This window comes from Scardinius erythrophthalmus (genome assembly GCF_964197995.2).
Source record: "Scardinius erythrophthalmus genome assembly, chromosome: 20".
NCBI lineage: Eukaryota > Metazoa > Chordata > Actinopteri > Cypriniformes > Leuciscidae > Scardinius > Scardinius erythrophthalmus.
In genome coordinates, this window is record NC_138240.1 from 29987833 (window position 1) to 30005622 (window position 17790).

At 40.1% G+C, this 17790-nt stretch overlaps 1 protein-coding gene across 10 annotated transcripts in view; it reads right to left on the minus strand.

The window, feature by feature from the left end:
- Window positions 1–17790, minus strand: part of acot7 (acyl-CoA thioesterase 7) — a 148280-nt gene that overhangs the window by 42783 nt on the left and 87707 nt on the right. For 5 of the 10 annotated variants that reach the window (XM_081348897.1, XM_081348895.1, XM_081348900.1 and 2 more), the window contains one exon: window positions 6830–6946. The exons of the other annotated variants lie outside the window; for them this stretch is intronic. In XM_081348897.1, the coding sequence (XP_081205023.1) occupies window positions 6830–6946 (117 nt within the window). The remainder of the gene's footprint in view (window positions 1–6829; window positions 6947–17790) is intronic. 10 annotated transcript variants of the gene reach the window in all.

The window sequence follows — 17790 nt, forward strand, 5'->3', positions numbered from 1 at the left end:
GGCTAGCAAAACGCCTCCTGGTGTGGGCTCAGCGCAACCTGCTCTCGCTGAGAGCAGCGCACGTGCCAGGGCTCCAAAACATAGGACCAGACAGACTGTCCACGAACCATGTTCCGGCAGATGAATGGTCTCTACACCCACAGACAGTCCAACTGCTGTGGAAGAAATTCGGCAGAGCGGAAGTAGACCTGTTCGCGAAAACGCTCACTGTCGGGAATTTTTCTCCAAGAGCAGGGACGCGCTGGCTCATGTATGGCCCCGTCGCCCGCTCTATGCTTTTCCCCGTCTCTCTCCTGCCTCAGGTGATAGAGCGGATCAGGGAAGAAGGATGCTCAGTGCTACTCGTAGCGCCGTTCTGGAAAAACCAACCATGGTTCCCAGTTCTGATGCAGCTAGCGAGCACTGCCCCGTGGCCAGTGCCAGTGAGGAGAGACCTCCTCTCTCAGGCCAAAGGCTCAATTTGGCATCCTCACCCAGAGCTGTGGTCCCTTCATGTTTGGGCCACCCGCTGACCTCCCTAAAGGGGTGTTAAACACGATCACGCAGGCCAGAGCTCCGTCTACACGACGTCTCTACTCCTCGAAATGGTCGGTGTTTTCTGGCTGGTGCACAGCTCGTGGTGTGTCACCCCCAGACTGTGGGGTGACGGAGGTTCTCTCCTTCCTACAGGAGCTGTTGGATAAGGGCAGGACCCCTTCCACGCTCAAAGTTTATGTGGCGGCTATAGCAGCGTTCTCAGGAACAACTCTTGGTCAGTCAATAGGAAGGAACGATTTAGTCATCCGCTTCCTTAGAGGAGCTAAGAGGCTGAATCCTCCCAGACCTCCCTCAGTCCCTGTTTGGGACCTTTCTACGGTGCTGGAAGCCATGAAGGGTCACCCTTTTGAGCCTTTGCAGTCGATTGATCTTAAACACCTGTCTTTCAAGACGGTGTTTCTTCTGGCTCTCGCTTCTGTGAAGCGCATAGGGGACTTACACACGCTCTCTGTGAGCGCGACGTGCATGGAGTTTGGGCCTAATGACTCAAGAGTTATACTGTTCCGAAATCCCTCAATACATCGTTTAGGGCACAGGTCATTTCCCTGTCAGCCCTACCGGTCTCTGACGAGGAAGGAGACGAAAGCTTCCTTTGCCCAGTCAGGGCATTAAGAGCTTATGTGTCTCGCTCTTCTGTCTTCAGACAGACAGAACAGCTCTTTGTTTCATTCAGCGGGCGTTCTAAGGGACTAGCCGCGTCGAAACAGAGCCTATCCAGATGGATAGCTATCGCGCTGGCTTACACTTCCAGGGGCATGCAATGCCCGTTGGGTGTCAGAGCGCACTCCACGAGAGGCATGGCTTCATCGTGGGCCTGGTCAAGTGGGATTGCCTTGCAAGATATTTGTATGGCGGCAGGCTGGGCCTCCCCGTCTACATTTATAAGGTTTTACAACCTAGAGGTTCCCGCCCTGCAGGCCAGGCTGCTGTCGGTCTAAATGACCAGTGTTGTCTGTACTGATGCTATCGGTCCAGAATACTGTGTCTGTTGAGCATAGCTCACTAATCGACAGAAAAAAGAAAAAAAATGCTTGGGCAAAGTATATAAGTCCCGCATTTTACCATCAGTTCAGGCCGTAACCCGCCCTGTCTGTATGTTGTACTCTGCGTCCATGAGGCGCTGTTATATGTGGAAGAGCGTGGCCCAACCCCCCCCCCCCCCCTCTTCCCGGATTCCCTGTGAGTCCCCTGGGTGATTGTGCACTATATGAGCCCCGAGCTTTGCTCTTGGGCCTGTGGTGTCAGATCCCAACACGCACGGCGTCTTACAGTAGGTCCCCTAGTGTAAGATACTCTTACGCAGTACGAGAGACCTCTCGTAAGAGAATGTACTCGGTTACTCACGTAACCTCGGTTCTCTCTAGTAGAGGGAACGAGTAATGCGTATCTTGCCGTGCATGCAAAAGCTCTGGTTGCTTCGACTATGAAAAAAACAGATATGTGTCGCCTGCGAGCTGTATTTATAGGCCTAAGCCACGCCTCTTTCGGTGGGACGTGACGCAGAGGGCGCGAAGCATTCCCATTGGGTATGACGTCACGCTAGGCCTCACTCGATAGGCTCACGCAGTTGCCAGCAGACCAGCCAATAGGCGCGCGAGCCGTCTTGCCTATGTCTGTATGCTGCCGCAACGCGCTTTACATTATTGCAAAATTAATGATCATTTTTGGCTTTAATATCTCGTGGAAAAAGGATTTTCCCCGAGCGTAAGATACTCTTACGCAGTACTCGTTCCCTCTACTAGAGAGAACCGAGGTTACGTGAGTAACCGAGTACGTTTTCTGCCGCAAACGTGGTGGTGGTTCAAGAGAATCCGTGAATCATTCATTCAGTCCTTTTTTGATTTAATATTAAGAGTAGAAAAATAAGAAAACGGCTTGAATATTAGATTTCTAATATTCTAATAATAGTCCTCCGCTGCTTGCAGTTGCACGGAGCTTATGGAACTTAATGCATTTATAGCAACAAGGCTACATTTCATTTTTCTTTACTTAGCAATTCACAAAATTAACAGAATGCATAGCTGAAATAAAAAACTGGATGACTAGCAACTTCCTACTACTAAATTCTGAAAAAAACAGAGATTCTAATTATTGGACAAAAAACTTCCTCACGTACTAACCTAGAATACTGTCTAACACTTGATGGCTACTCTAAGTCTTCGTCGTAGGTTAGGAACCGGGGTGTGCTCTTTGATACCAATCTTTCATTTGAAAGTCACGTGTCTAGCATCTGTAAAACCGCATTTTTTCATATTAACCCTCTGGGGACCAAAAACGCGCCCGCGCGTTTTGCTCGTTTTTTTTTTTTAGCAATGAAAATAAACACTAAATGCTCTGTTAATTTTGATCTTCCATTTTCGTGTAATACATCAATCGATCCTGTTCAGTTTCTATTTTTTTTTCTGTATACTCACAATAAAAATAAAGTGTTTTGCTTTTTGACAAATAAAGAAAAATTAACATGATGCGATTTCTGCCTTCTCTCTGTCAGTAAACTCCCATTTGAAACGCGTTCGAAAATGATCTATAACTCCGCGAAAATTCAGTCAAACAGGCAAACAGACCCACGGGCATAAAGCTTGAGATCGCATCTTTTAAATGAAGTAATTTATATAAAAAAAAAATATTCTCAGCTTCTGTAATCTGTATAAAAAGAGAGCGACTCCAGTCGAGCTCATTACGAGATCATTCAAAAGTAATGTGACCACTCCCCGGAGAGCGCGTGCTATTCAAACGCAAATTCTGAGAACCATTTCAGAGCTGTGAAACGCCCACATCAGCTGTAAACAAAGCGCCGCGAGTGAGACATAATATAGCCTACCTTATTGGAGAAAAGTTTCCTCAGAACAGTGCTGATATGAGGAGCAATATCTCCTGAAATGAGGAGCAGATCCCGCTGAGGAGTGAGGTAGGCTGTTTTCTTTTCTCAAGTGTGGAATAACGTTATGGAATAACGTTAGTGTAGGCCTATGCAAACCGCAAAAAGATGAATCGCATTTCTATAATATGACTCGCCTTTCTGTGAGATGAATGAAGGGTACATATTTGTAAAGACTGTTTAGCCTAAATATAAATCGCGCGTCTGTGTGTGAAAGAATAAACTGCTTTGCTATAGCCTACTGAGATGAGTAAAAATCGACTGGAATATGTTGAAATAAAATGTATTTGTATAAGCAACGTATTAAACTGCAAATTAGCATTTATATGCCCTAATATTTCATAAAAACAACGTTACAGTCAGTCACTTGTTGACTAGATTTGGGTACAGTTTTTAGGCTACTGTAGAATATACGGCCACATCAAATAAGCTTTTGTTTAGCAATTTCTGCTCATATCTAACGTTATATATATATATATATATAAGATGTTAGATGTTAGATAAGATGTTAGATGTTCCAATGTTGGCTATATTCAAACTAATGAATACATATGATAAAATGTAGGCCTATAATCTTTTTTCTTTTTCTTTTTTACAAAGAAAGAGTACACTTGAAATATTGTTGAAATTGTAATTATTGTTGTAATTGTAACATTTTTAATAAAATAGCAAAACATATTTACAAGAGAGATGTAAGCGAAATCTTAAATGGTCAATATAAGTCTTCTTCTAAATACATCTTTTGTCCTTGCATTGTGGCTCAGTCAGTGTCACACCTGAAAGAATGGCTCATTAGGCAGAGTCATTATGCAGAGTGGGTGGGACATTGTAATCTAAGGTGTAAACTACTCCTCCCCCTCGCATATTGGCTTTCCAAGCAAAACCTGTTTTACACCATTTAAATCAATGTATTTTTTTTTTGTGAACGATAAAGCAAGACTATTTTCACATAATTTTGAAGCTAGAACTCAAAGGGACAACATCCATTAGTCAAAAGTCTTGTGGACACATATTTAATATGTGTTTTGTGGTATTAATTCAGCAACTTTCATTTGAATTTTTTCCATTAACCACGCATAAACATTATTCTCTTAAAAATACAAACATCTACATACAAGTTGCTCGCATATTATGGTAGCTCTGTTTGTGCTATATAGAGTGAATTTACACCTTTGCCATTAACATGTTTATAAATAACTGAAAAAAGCACAAATGTCAAGGCATGTCAGAACATCTCAAGGGCCCCAAAAACACCTTGGTCCCCAGAGGGTTAAAAATATATATAAATTACGTCATATGCTCTCAATGAAAAATGCAGAACAATTAGTTCATGCGTTCATGACATCAAGGCTAGATCATTGTAATGCTATTATGGGTGGTTGCACTGCACGTTTAATAAACTACAGCTGGTCCAAAACGCAGCAGCTAGAGTTCTTACCAGAACCATAAAGTATGACCATATTAGCATGATTCTGTCAACACTGCATTGGCTCCCTATTAAACATCGTATAAATTTTAAAATATTGCTGATCCCTTACAAAACACTAAATGGTTTAGTTCCCCAGTACTTGAGCGAGCTCTTAACACATTATAGTCCTTCACATCTATTGCGATCTCAAAATTCCGGCCAGTTGACAATACCTAGAATATCAAAATCGACTGCTGGCGGTAGATCCTTTTCCTATTTAGCACCAAAACTTTGGAACAATCTTCCTAACATTGTCCGGGAAGCAGACACACTCTGTTAGTTCAAATCTAGACTAAAAACACATCTCTTTGGCCTAGCATACAATAACACATTATAGACTTCTATGATTCAATGTTAAGCTGCATAGTTTAGGTCAGCCGGAACCGGGAACACTCCCCATAAATCCTGATGTACTTGTTACATCATAAGAAGGATGGCGTCTACGCTAATATTAGTCTCTCTGTTTATCCGAGGTTTACTGCAGTCCACCGGATCCAGGCTGTACCTGCACCTGGACCTGCACCTGGACCCATCCATGACGCATCCCTGAAGTCCCAGCCTCATCAGCCCTGTGAAGGCCTCATCAACACGACAGCCATCGGCACTGATCCTCAACAAACTCGTCTCCATACCGGCGTGATGACTCCGACTTCCAACCAGATGAAACTGGATAAATATTCTGAATGTTCTGATCCAATCTGACTTCTGACCTGTAATGCTGCCCGGATCATAATCATACACTGTTCGCTCGTTGGCCAGAGGAGAACTGGCCCCCGACTGAGCCTGGGTTCTCCCAAGGTTTTTTTTCTCCATTCTGTCACCTGATGAAGTTTTGGTTCCTTGCCACTGTTGCCTTGGCTTTTGGCTTGCTTAGTTGGGGACATTTAATATTCAACAATATTACTGATCTGCCTTACTTAAGGTGGACGATGACGGAATTTTCTTCTAGAAACAAACTTTGTTATATTATTTTCATGTTATCACTGTGAAGCTGCTTCGATGCAATCTGTATTGTAAAAAGCGCTATATAAATAAAGGTGACTTGACTTTGCTTTAAAAGGCCTTTATTTACCCAGCAATGCAGCGGCAGGCACGACACAAGTGTTTTTTTGCTAGTTTCAGCCTGACGCAGTTATCATTTTCACGTCCTGCGCCACGTTGTTTAAATAGCAAATGCATTTGCGCCTATTTGTGCGCCCATGGGTTCAGGTTTATTGTTGGTGCGTTGCTATTTTGAGGCAACTGAAATAGACTGTAATAGCAATATTTGTTTTTGTTGTTTAAAGAGCGCGTTAGTAATGTGCACCTATAGGCGGGTCCACAACGCGCATACACTCTGCTTATTACACACACAGGGACACGCAGCAGCACACAAACATGTCAAATATTAAAAATAAAAGGATTACAATGTAAAAGATTATAATTGTGTACATAAAGATATGGTGGAATCTGGCTTGTCCCGTAGATGGTCTGCTTGCACGCTTTACCCTTGCGCACGAGCAGATCCGTTTCCTCTCTGGATACGCGTTTAGTCTTTCCACTATCAAACTCCGTCATGTAAATAGAGAATCCGCCAAGGCACATTCGCGACTCTTTACGTTTTTAAAGGGAATGGGAAATGAGACTCTGATTAGTTTATTGCACGTAAAGCCCAAAACACACCCATTATTCATTAAGAGAATAGGGACAACCCTTTTAGACCATTTTTCCCGTCGTTGAATTAGCAAAAGTGGATTCGGACACGCCCTAAGTGCAGTTGCACCATGCATTTAGAATTTGCTCAAAATTTATATCAGCTGCCAGGAGTAACTTTTTTTTTTTTTTTACCTTTCCTTTACTGGGATCATAAAGAAAATCAGATGTCTGTGAGAATCTGAAACCTAGTACCAATAATATTCTCTGTTACAATGTAAAGAGGCAATAAATGTACACTTTTTTTAAATTACCTTTCTTGATCTTACGATGGAAGTTAATGGCATCCACAGATGCCGTCACAATGTTGGTCTTGCAATGACGGGCAGCAACAATCCCTGCAACCTCATCCATGAGCTTCATTGTCACACCTGAGGATGGCAGATATGAAGATGATTTACAATCAGTTCTCTACAAAAAAAAAAAAGGTCATGACCACAGTTGGACTGCCTGACTGATATTCACTAGAATCACAGTGTTGCGGTGATATTTAAATAGGTAAAATGCTATAATTTAAGGATAAAAGAGAACTAACAGCATACTATCTGCATATAACAGCAGCAGAGACATAAAAGCTAATGCAAGCTAATAGTCAAGAGTCCATTTTATTATCCTCCTACATCATTTTGATGATATGGCATCGCATGGCAGATATTCAATCTGAACATACTCATTTTGCGGTGAAATGTAAATCTTGAGAATTCAATTACATAAAGCACACACAATACAGCACACTACTGCTTAGTAAGCGCTGTAATAATCATATAACATTGCACAGAACACAGCTGGGACAAAGTTCAGTCCTTTATGAATTATACATCTCTCTAGGCAGAACAGGTCACCATCAGTCTCAGGAGAATCAGGCCACTGAATCACAATACCTGTCTAACTTGGAAAATTCACTATTTCAGGGTCTAAAACCATTCCAACAGGTTTGTGTGAGGAACATACAGTATAAAAGTTGATATTCTCTAATAATCTTTAGATTAGCCTGAACTCTAAACTCTCATTTGTGATGCATTCAGATCGAGATCATTGTCGATTCACAATGGCCTATTTGACGTCATTGACACCACTGATAGGCTACCAAACGCCACTGGTTCTTACAAGTGTAATAGCTGAACGTGACATGCAAGTCTGAATGTGCAGAGTGGGGGATAAGATTTGAGAGCTGCAGTAGCAAGCGGTTCGGTACGTTTTTGATACAGCAAAAAGGAAGAAATGCCAGAGAAATGTCCTTAATTTTTAAAATATATATATATTTATTAAAATACATTTTATTTTTAAATAAGTGTGAGTTTTCCTACATTTTAAAACTTTCAGTTTTAAAAATGGGGGTAATCTTTGAAGGATGAACAAATAATGTTTTGGTCATCACATTTAAATGTTATTTTTAATATGACAATATCTGAGTTTTGAAGTGCTGGAAAAAGATGTGTGACGTACTTGAAAGCATTTTACTATTCCTGCCAAACTTCCATGGTTACAGTTAGTGTTAATACATTAAATCCATGGTGAATGTTGCTGATTTGTGGACTAAAAGCCTTTAACTAGATCATTCATGGCACAATGTTTCTCCTGGTTTCCACGTCAACGCTGTTTGATCTAATAGAGATATACGGTTAATAACAGAGAAATTATAATGTTTCTCACTAGATCTCGCAGCGATGTTATTTATTCACTGGCGAATTCAAATGCTTTCTTTACTGGATCTCTTAGCGCTGTGTAGTAACGGTGTGTCGCTTGATAAAGATTGGCTTGCGCTGTGCTGAAATCGGTCCAAACTGCACAAAATAATATCCTTTATTATCCTTTATTATAATCCTTTTTCATTAAGTTTGCCCTTTGATGTTGGGCAACATTGTGGTGGTCACACCAGCGTGACTGCCAACAAAATTTTGGTCGCACCGGCAGGAAAAATGGTCTAACGAATCGTTCGGTTTGTAATGCATACCGAACCGAAAGCCTCGTACCGAACGGTTCAATACGAATACATGTATCGTTACAGCCCTAGTTATGACGTATGAAGTAATGTTACATGAAGATGCTAATTCACCCGTGCTAGCTCTAATCACTTATCTGTCGGAGTACAATGTTCATAGTTATCATGTTTATATTGTTTAATGATTCATGTTGATAAATAATGATAGTAAATGCGATGGAAGATGTCATTTTGAATAATGTGGGTGACAATGTAAGTGAATATGCTGTTTGATATATCATGTGTTTATGCCTCATTATGTTATTGTATGAGGGGAGCAGCCTATAGTTGTATGTAAATGATGGTAATATATTATGATGTTGCTGTTATTAGAGTACTGCAGAGAAACCACACACATAACCACAATCATACCATCCAAGTCTACGGCAGCTGATCAGTACACTTATGCACCCAGTACACTTATGAGTCAAACCCACTCTGGTTAAGGCAGGACTCACTGACCGTACCTCAGGTTTCTCCTCTGAATGTGCACAAACTTCTCATGCATTATATCATTCATATCAAACCTCGCATGCTTATCTGCAGTCCTCCCAAGGTTCAAACTATGCTAAAGAGATTTATTCCTTCTGGATGCCGCAAAGGAACCCACACTGCGACTCTAACACCTAAGCCCATGTAAAGGCTGACTCCTCCCTCTGAGGCACACCAGTGATAATAAATCAGTTAAAATTAATACTTTACTCTGTGGTGTTATGACAGACACACCTGATTCACTGCGATCTAAAACTAGCCCCTAACAGCTTCAGGTAGCCCTTCGCTACATTTGTGGTCCTTCAAGCCAGATCACAGCTGTGCCGAGTGTAAGATGGGAAAAACTGGAAGAACTGGTTGGGGAATGACCACTCCTCGAGTAGACAAAGGACCTTGCTGGAAATTAACATTTGAACTCCCCCTTGTGCACTATTGAGACGAAAGTCTCACCTCTGAGTCAACCTAATCTACATTACATTTCATCCCTCACCCTTTCTCTCTCTCATGCAAAGATCACCTGAATTCACCCAAGAATATATATAGCTTAATGTGAATGATTATCATCGAGTATTGTACATGTTTAGTATCATTTGAAATGTCTCAGGGTGACTGGTACAAATGTCTCATTTCCAAATAAGTAAAACAAAAGGTAATAAGGTTTTTAAGAGTTTAGAGATAACTGGCCCATAAGGAGGGTTGGTCTCTAGGCAAATGGTCTCATACCCCCAAAAGGTGTAACCTCTCAATGCAAATTTCCATTGTTAGCACATGTTTCCATGTGAAAGAGGTTCTGTCTATATAATGAAATGCAGCAAAGGGCTTTTGGCCTTTTTGTAACTCAATTTGGCCCATGATGCTAAGAGTGACCAAAACTCTTAGCATCATGTATTTTAATGTTAGGTTCACATCTTTTCTCTTTATTCTAGAGCATTCGATGTTACTGTATTGTTTATCCTTGAGCTGATAATGAAATTGGCATGACACATTTACCTGACATTAACCCTCTGGGGTCAGCAAACGCGCCGGCGCGTTTTGCTGGATTTTCTTCACATAGTAGCACGATAAACTTACTCCGTCATTTATGGTCATACAGAAAAAAGAAATATGAAAAAACAATCTGTGATATTTCTACTTTTGTATGTGTCCACTTACAATCAAATCAAAACATTGTGCTTTTGTAAAATAAAGAAAATAAACAGGGTGTGCTTTCTGCCTCTCCGTCGCGGTGAACTTTTTTTTCTTGAGCACGTCTATAAACTGAAACAAAACTCAGCGAATACTTGTCACACATTTAGGAGCCATATACCTGTATAAACATTTAAGTGTGTACTTTTAAATGATCGGATTCAAACTGAAAACAAATATTCTCTGTTTAAGTAATTTGTATAAAACCAACAAGATGTCCAGTATATCAAACGCTTGCTCATTATTTTTAATTTGACCACGCCCATGCGCGCTAAAGAGATTCACATGCAAATCTCCACATGGAACGCGAACGTGCTCATTACCTCAAAAACAAAGCACATTAAAAAAAATCACAAGTCTCTACTTTTCGTCGAGTTTGGAAGACGCGCTGTGAGCTTACATTGGATTTACCTCAGAAGAAGAACGCGATTTGAAGACAAGAAAGATGTAAGGTAAGAAATTCTTAATTATTAGTTAGTTATTGTTGCATAAACTTCACATTGCAGTTGAACTGTTGCTAGATATATGGTGAATATGATAATATTTAGACCCGTGTTTACTGTTACTGTGTTTGTGGATATCTGCTCAAACGTAGATATGTATAATATGGTAACCATAATGTTTCATATTTTGGAGCATGCTGTGCGTTTGAATGTATCATATTTTGGTGCGCGATCACGTTTGAAAAGCAAAACACACCAAACATTAGGCTTTATGTTTTTACTATTATCTCATTTCACATCATCATAACGAATGGAAACATTTGAAGTAACATATGATAATCAATATATTTTTCTCTAGCGTAGTTGTTACTGAAATCTTTTGGAAGATTTATAGGCTGCTATAGGTTATTGTTATTATTATTTTATGCAGCACTGCGCATAGCCTATGCCTACAAGGCACAACAAACCTGGTGTTCATTATATTATATATTGTTGGAAACGTGTGTGTGTGTGTGTGTGTGTGTGTGTGTATTCTGTGAATTTAAAAAGCAATTTTAAGCAGAAAAATCTAAAATGTATTCCCAAAATCATGCAGGCCTATAGTTTCTCTTGATATCAGTATGTTCACTCTTTTTTTCTTTTCTTTTTTTTTTCTTTCAGGGACCAGATGCCACTGAGTCCTGCTGACTTCAACATTCTCTGAGTCTCTGTACATGAACATGGTAAAGTGAAAATCAAACACCTTGGAAATGAAAGGTATGTACAATGTTTTTAGGAATGGCACAAAAGTCTCTGTCATTGGATCATTGTTTTTAATAATGTGTTTTTTTTGTCATTTGTTGTGTATCTTTGGATTATGTTGTGTTGTAAATAAATCCAAACAATCAAAAAGCCATTCTTTTTTAAATCTGCTCATTCTTTGTGCAAGGTTGCTCAGAATGACAGGGCCTGATAGCTCCTAATAGGGCCATTAGGGAGGGTCTTTGTCTTTCTCAGATGTGAAAACCATACATATTAATGATGTGATCACGCCTCCTCGCATAAAGCTTTCTTACACAAAACACGTCTTATAAATTTTAAATCAATATATTGTCTTATCTGAATGAGCAGTATGGGCTGAAATATGTGCCACCAGAAACTGAATTTGAATCATTTAAATTTGAATTTGAATTGATAAACTTGAATAATTGCACTGAAAAACTGAATTTGAATCACATAATTTGAAATTGTATTGTTTAATTTGAATCATTGCATTGAAAAACTGAATTTGAATTGTATAATTTGAAATTGAATTTATTTGTTTGGAACTGAAGTCCAATACAATTTGATCCTCACTGAAAATTCAACTCTCTATGTATCCTCACATTCAGTTCTCACAATTCAGATTCAGATCACCAAATTCAATTTCAAGTTACTGTGACAGACATCCGGGTAGTTGGAGGATGAAGGAAGAGCAATCGAGCGCAGATCGATAGATAGAGTTTAGTGGCGAAGATACACAGTACTCCTCTTCGGCCAATCAGCACCTACGTTTTGGAGCACAGTACCAGCAATAAAACGACGAATAAGTGCTTGCCTCGCCTTGACCCATATATATATATTTTTTTTTTCTAGTTTTTTTTGGTTCGTTCCAAAGGTCAGACATGTATTTATGATCGAGTCCAGAGAAAATGTAGGCTTTTGATATTAATATAATCTACAATGTTCAAAATATAATGCCTAGTGCTAGTAGGCCTAGGTTTATTAGTCACATTCTTACACTTAAGTAATCTTAAAATGAACTATCGCTACTTACCTTAGCATAGCCTGCCCTTCTGCAAAATGGCTACAATGGTGTGACTATCCATATTTGAAAATAAAATACATGTTAATTAATTTAAACATTTGAATGGTATTGGTTTACTTTGTACATCAGCAAGCCTGTAATAGCCTACAATGTGATGTAAGAGCCAATCCCCTGAGTTTATACAAGATGTTTCCACATTAAAACACAAAATAGTAAATTATTATTTGAGTCTATTTTTATCAACTCTAATATCTGATCGTCTCCTTCCTTACAGCGTTTATATAAATATTAAAGTTAGTTTTGTTTGTGATTTAGAAGTGTAGCTTTATCATCATGTGCAGTAACAAACAAAACAAAGAGACTAATTAATGTGTTACAGTAATAGGCTACAAAGAATATTTATTATAATCAGTTCACAGCTCTGAGTCCAAACAGAAACTTCACCCTTCTGAACTAAGAGTTTCTGCTTCAAAGTGAAGTTTACAGCCCCGCTTTGTTGTTTCTCTCCGTCCGCCGGCCACTGTCTTTGGCCGGTCCCATCTGGATCAGCGGGGACCGGTGCAGCAGCGAGGTGAGGCTGTGTTCCTGCCCTGGAGAAGAGACGCTGCCGCGGGCCACGGAACTCTCCGCCTCCCGCCGCCGCCGGACCTCAGATTGGAGGTCGAAGGCGGCATATAGTATATCATAAAACACATTCTCACCTGTGAAATGTTATCTGTCTATCTATCTATCTATCTATCTATCTATCTATCTATCTATCTATCTATCTATCTATCTATCTATCTATCTATCTATCTATCTATCTATCTATCTATCTATCTATCTATCTATCTATCTATCTTCATTTATTTCGTTCGAACATCCATAAGCAGCACAACAGTCTGGCATATTTAGTGCTGAGTGATGATCCTGCGACACTGAACTCTATCTATCGATATCGATCTGCGCTCGATTGCTCTTCCTTCATCCTCCAACTACCCGGATGTCTGTTACAGTAACTTGAAATTGAATTTAGTGATCTGAATCTGAATTGTGAGAACTGAATGTGAGGATACATAGAGAGTTGAATTTTCAGTGAGGATCAAACTGTAGGCTATTGGACTTCAGTTCCAAACAAATTCAATTTCAAATTATACAATTCAGATTCAGTTTTTCAATGCAATTATTCAAATTAAACAATACAATTTCAAATTATGTGATTCAAATTCATTTTTCCAATGCAATTATTCAAGTTTATCAATTCAAATTCAAATATAAATGATTCAAATTCAGTTTCTGGTGGCACATATTTCAGCCCATAGAGCAGTCAGGATGATTTTCACATAGTTTTGGAGCAAATATTCTAGGCTATGTGATACAATTTTCAAAAGTCTTGTGAAGAAATAATCAGTATGGGTTTCATGGCCTTATTTCAGTGACAATTTTTTTTTTGTATTTTCACAAACCACGCATAAATGTCATTATCTCAAAACTGCAAACTTTTACATACATGCTGCTGACATATTATTGTAGCAGAGTTTGTGCTAAATACAGTGTAATCAGACTTTAGCCATGAAAATGTCACAAGTTACAGAAATAAGCACAAATGTCAGAGCATGTCAGAACACCTCCAGGGCCCAGAAAACCCCTCAGACCCCAGAGGGTTAAAGTTAAAAAGAATAGTCAAACATTCGCTCACTTTTAATGATGCACGGATATCATTTACATTTTTTTCATTTATGGAGTCAGATGAAATAACGAAAAATACATATGAGAAAATGTATTGCATTTAATCAAAAATACTTTGCCACGAGAAAAGACAGTAACACGTAGAGACCCTTCCCCGCTGGTCGGATGCCGGACTTCGGGCCGATCGAGCGCAAGTTTACAGGTGGTGACCTAGGCTCCGTGATCTCGCAACACAGGAGAGCAACATCCTTTCCAGCAAAGTATTGGGATTTTAAAATCAACAAGATTTTTGAACATCTTCTCTTTCTTCCGCGGTTGTGGTAAGTCAATTATTTTTGCCCTTTTAGAAGTGTTGAGGGATAAACAGACATATATACACATTTATATAATGGGTCGGAATACCAGTCAGATGGACACCGAAAAAGTCTGATAAAACTTGAGAATTAGACACAAACACACGGCAGGGACATTCAACAGAGTAATGAAGCATTGTGGGCCCCACCCACTCTGCCCAAACGTCAGTTAAGAGATCTATCCTATTTGAGGTCAGTGCAACCAAAAAGACGTGGCCCACCACATGCCAGTCCTGCACTACACATGCCTAGAGGCGAAAAGTGGAGCTCACAGCCTTGTGTGAAGTGGAGTAGGCCCCCCAAAGCACAGGACGATTTTGACCCCTAGCTCTGAGGAGAGCTTCAACGACACAAGCCTAGGATGGCCTATGACACTATGTTGTCAAAAGTACCGACTTCGGTATCAAGCCTGCTAACAAACACTCCCGTGTGTATCTCTGTAAGTGCTCAGTGAAGAGCGTCATTGAAGTATATTTACAACATGTTTTTGAAGCGCTGATCATTGTAGTCAATCACAGACATATCAGATGAGGGCGTGAGCACAATGGGCAATCAGAGGTGTTTACGATTCCGCTCAACAGCACTCAAAGCGTCGCATTTTTAAAACCTGGTACCGAAGTCGGTACTTTTGACAACACAAGATGGCCACATACCCCTTTGCCCTACACTGAGGAGGGAGCAGAGCCGAGCGGGCTACACAGAGAGAGCATGCAGTACAGTTCCACCTCACCTTATGAAACTAGAAGGGAATTGTTAGTTAACAACCTCAGCCAGAGAGCAAGTAGCAGTGCAGCAGGATCAGTCCTTGGAACAATGGCCAATGTCACCCCTTCATTTACCGGACGACTCGTTAACCCTAGAGGTTAACTGATCGATTGCTTGGCACTGATCGATTGCTCCTGTCTACCCTGCTGCTGCTACCCTGCCTGCTGCTGCTGCGTTGCATTAGTTTGCATCTGTAAGCTTTGTATCTTTCTGTTTTAATCATTATTTACTATAATTCCTTGTTATTTATACTGCTGAATATAACTTAATCAACATCACACATTAACCTGACATCGCTAGCTTCAATCTAAATCGTTATTGCTAGCACAACACGCTAGTAATTCGCTAGCCTGTTAACGTGCCATCCGTGCGCTCTTTATTTATTTATTTATTTATTCTCGCGCGCCTTTTACGAGTTCATCAAAAAAACTGTGGTGAGTATCAGTCAACAAACACGGTGAGTCATGTCATCTCCTCTTATTGTCACCTGCACCTCATGTAACATGTATAGCATAGCCTTCTCTGTCAGCACAGGATTTACATGTGATAAATGCAGGGAGACAGTAAAGCTGACGGGGAAGATTTCAGAACTAGAGACACGCATCCAGACTTTAATTGAAGTTAATTGTAAGAGTGCAAGGGCTTTAGATACTGCTTTGGATGCGACTAGCTTAGTGAACTCTGTACACTGTTCGGTTCCAGCTGAAGTAGAGCCAATGCAGCAGGGCAATTGGGTGACGGTGAGACGCTGTAGTCGCAGGACAAAACACCACTCTTCCGTTCCGATTACAACATCAAACAGATTATCTCCACTCAGTGAAACACCACTGAGAATCCTGTTGATTGTGCCCTAGTTATTGGCGATTCTATTACACGGAACGTGAAAATAGAGACACCAGCCACCATAGTCACATGTTTGCCGGGAGCCAGAGCGCCTGACATCAAAGCAAATTTAAAAGTGCTGGCTAATGCTAATCGTAAATTCTCTAAGATTATTATTCACGTCGGCACTAATGATGTTAGCCTCCGCCAGTCGGAGATCACAAAAATTAACATTAAAGAGGTGTGTGAACTTTTTGCAATTTGCTCTGGCCCCCTAACTGTTCGCAGGAGTGATGAGATAGTTAGTAGTAGGGGTGGGCGATATCTCGATATTTACGATATATCGAGATATTTTTTAAACTCTATATGGATTTTGACATATCGTATATATCGATATATTGTTTATATTTAATTCTGATTTCGCCAATTTGTTTGTTTGCCTTCTCTGTGCTGTGCTCGCCCCCGCCCTCCTCCGCCTCCTTGCTTTTGTTCCCCCTCCCCTCGCGTGTTGTCTCATTCAACCAAGTCCCCCGAGTCCGGTCAGGCACATCAATCTTTCCCCGCCCAGCGAGTGCTTGGAGTGCGCCAGAAACAGCACGCACGCGATCAGTTGTTGTTGGTAATTTTTTGTGTAGCGTCGCCTCTCGCCGCATTGCTTTTGTTTGAGGGCGCACTCACACTTAACATGCTCCCCTGTAGAAACGGGCCTGGCAGCTCACGCAAGGTCTAGACACGGTGAAAGTTTCCGTGAGAATTTCCGAAGAATTTACATGACACATTATAAATTAGCATTAGCCTAAGTTACCTATTCTGCTATATACAGTGCCGAAAAGAAGAGAAGAGGATAAAGTTGGATAAAGACAGAGGTAAAGTGATGTAATGAATGAACAGTTTATCTAATTGCATAGTAGTAAGATACTGTAATTTAATGGCAGTTATTTTTACCTTAAACTTTATGCTAGCAGTTGTTCTGAGTTACCCAGAGGCCCCAGACAGTGTGATTTTGTAACAATCATGTCAATTTTTAGATGCATTTTCATCACTTTTTTTTTTTTAATGAATGTTTTACTCTACAGTTGTGCAGTTTTTGGGGGATATATGTTTTTTTTTTGTTTTTTTTTTTTTTTTTGCCAAAATTAGTAATGATATTTCTATACAGGTTTATTAAAAATAGTGCAATATGTATTATTTCTTCCTTTATTTTACAGTTAAATTATTATTTTTGTATACAGGGATTTTTTTTTTTTTAAATGTCGCAGAAGCACTTTGTTCCTACATGAACAGCCTACCTATTTGCACGTCAATAAAAAAAGACTTTGTAGTATTTGGCATATTTGTTTTTGCAGTAGTTTTTGGGGGGTTATTTTTCCTGTAAAGATATCGAGATATATATCGTATATCGAGATATAGCAAAATATATCGAGATATATTTTTTGCTCCATATCGCCCAGCCCTAGTTAGTAGATTGTATTCACTTAATGGCTGGCTGTCTAATTGGTGTCCGCGTAATAACATAGAATTCATAGACAATTGGAAAAGTTTTTGGGGCAGACCTGATCTGTTGAAAAGAGATGGTATTCATCCCTCCTGGGATGGTGCTGCTCTTCTCTCTAGTAATATGGCACATTGTCTTAGAGCTCAAACATGACAATCTGGGACTCAGGTCAGGAAGCAGACAGACTGGCTTAACCGACCGTCTGCTAGCTGTCTCACGTCACCA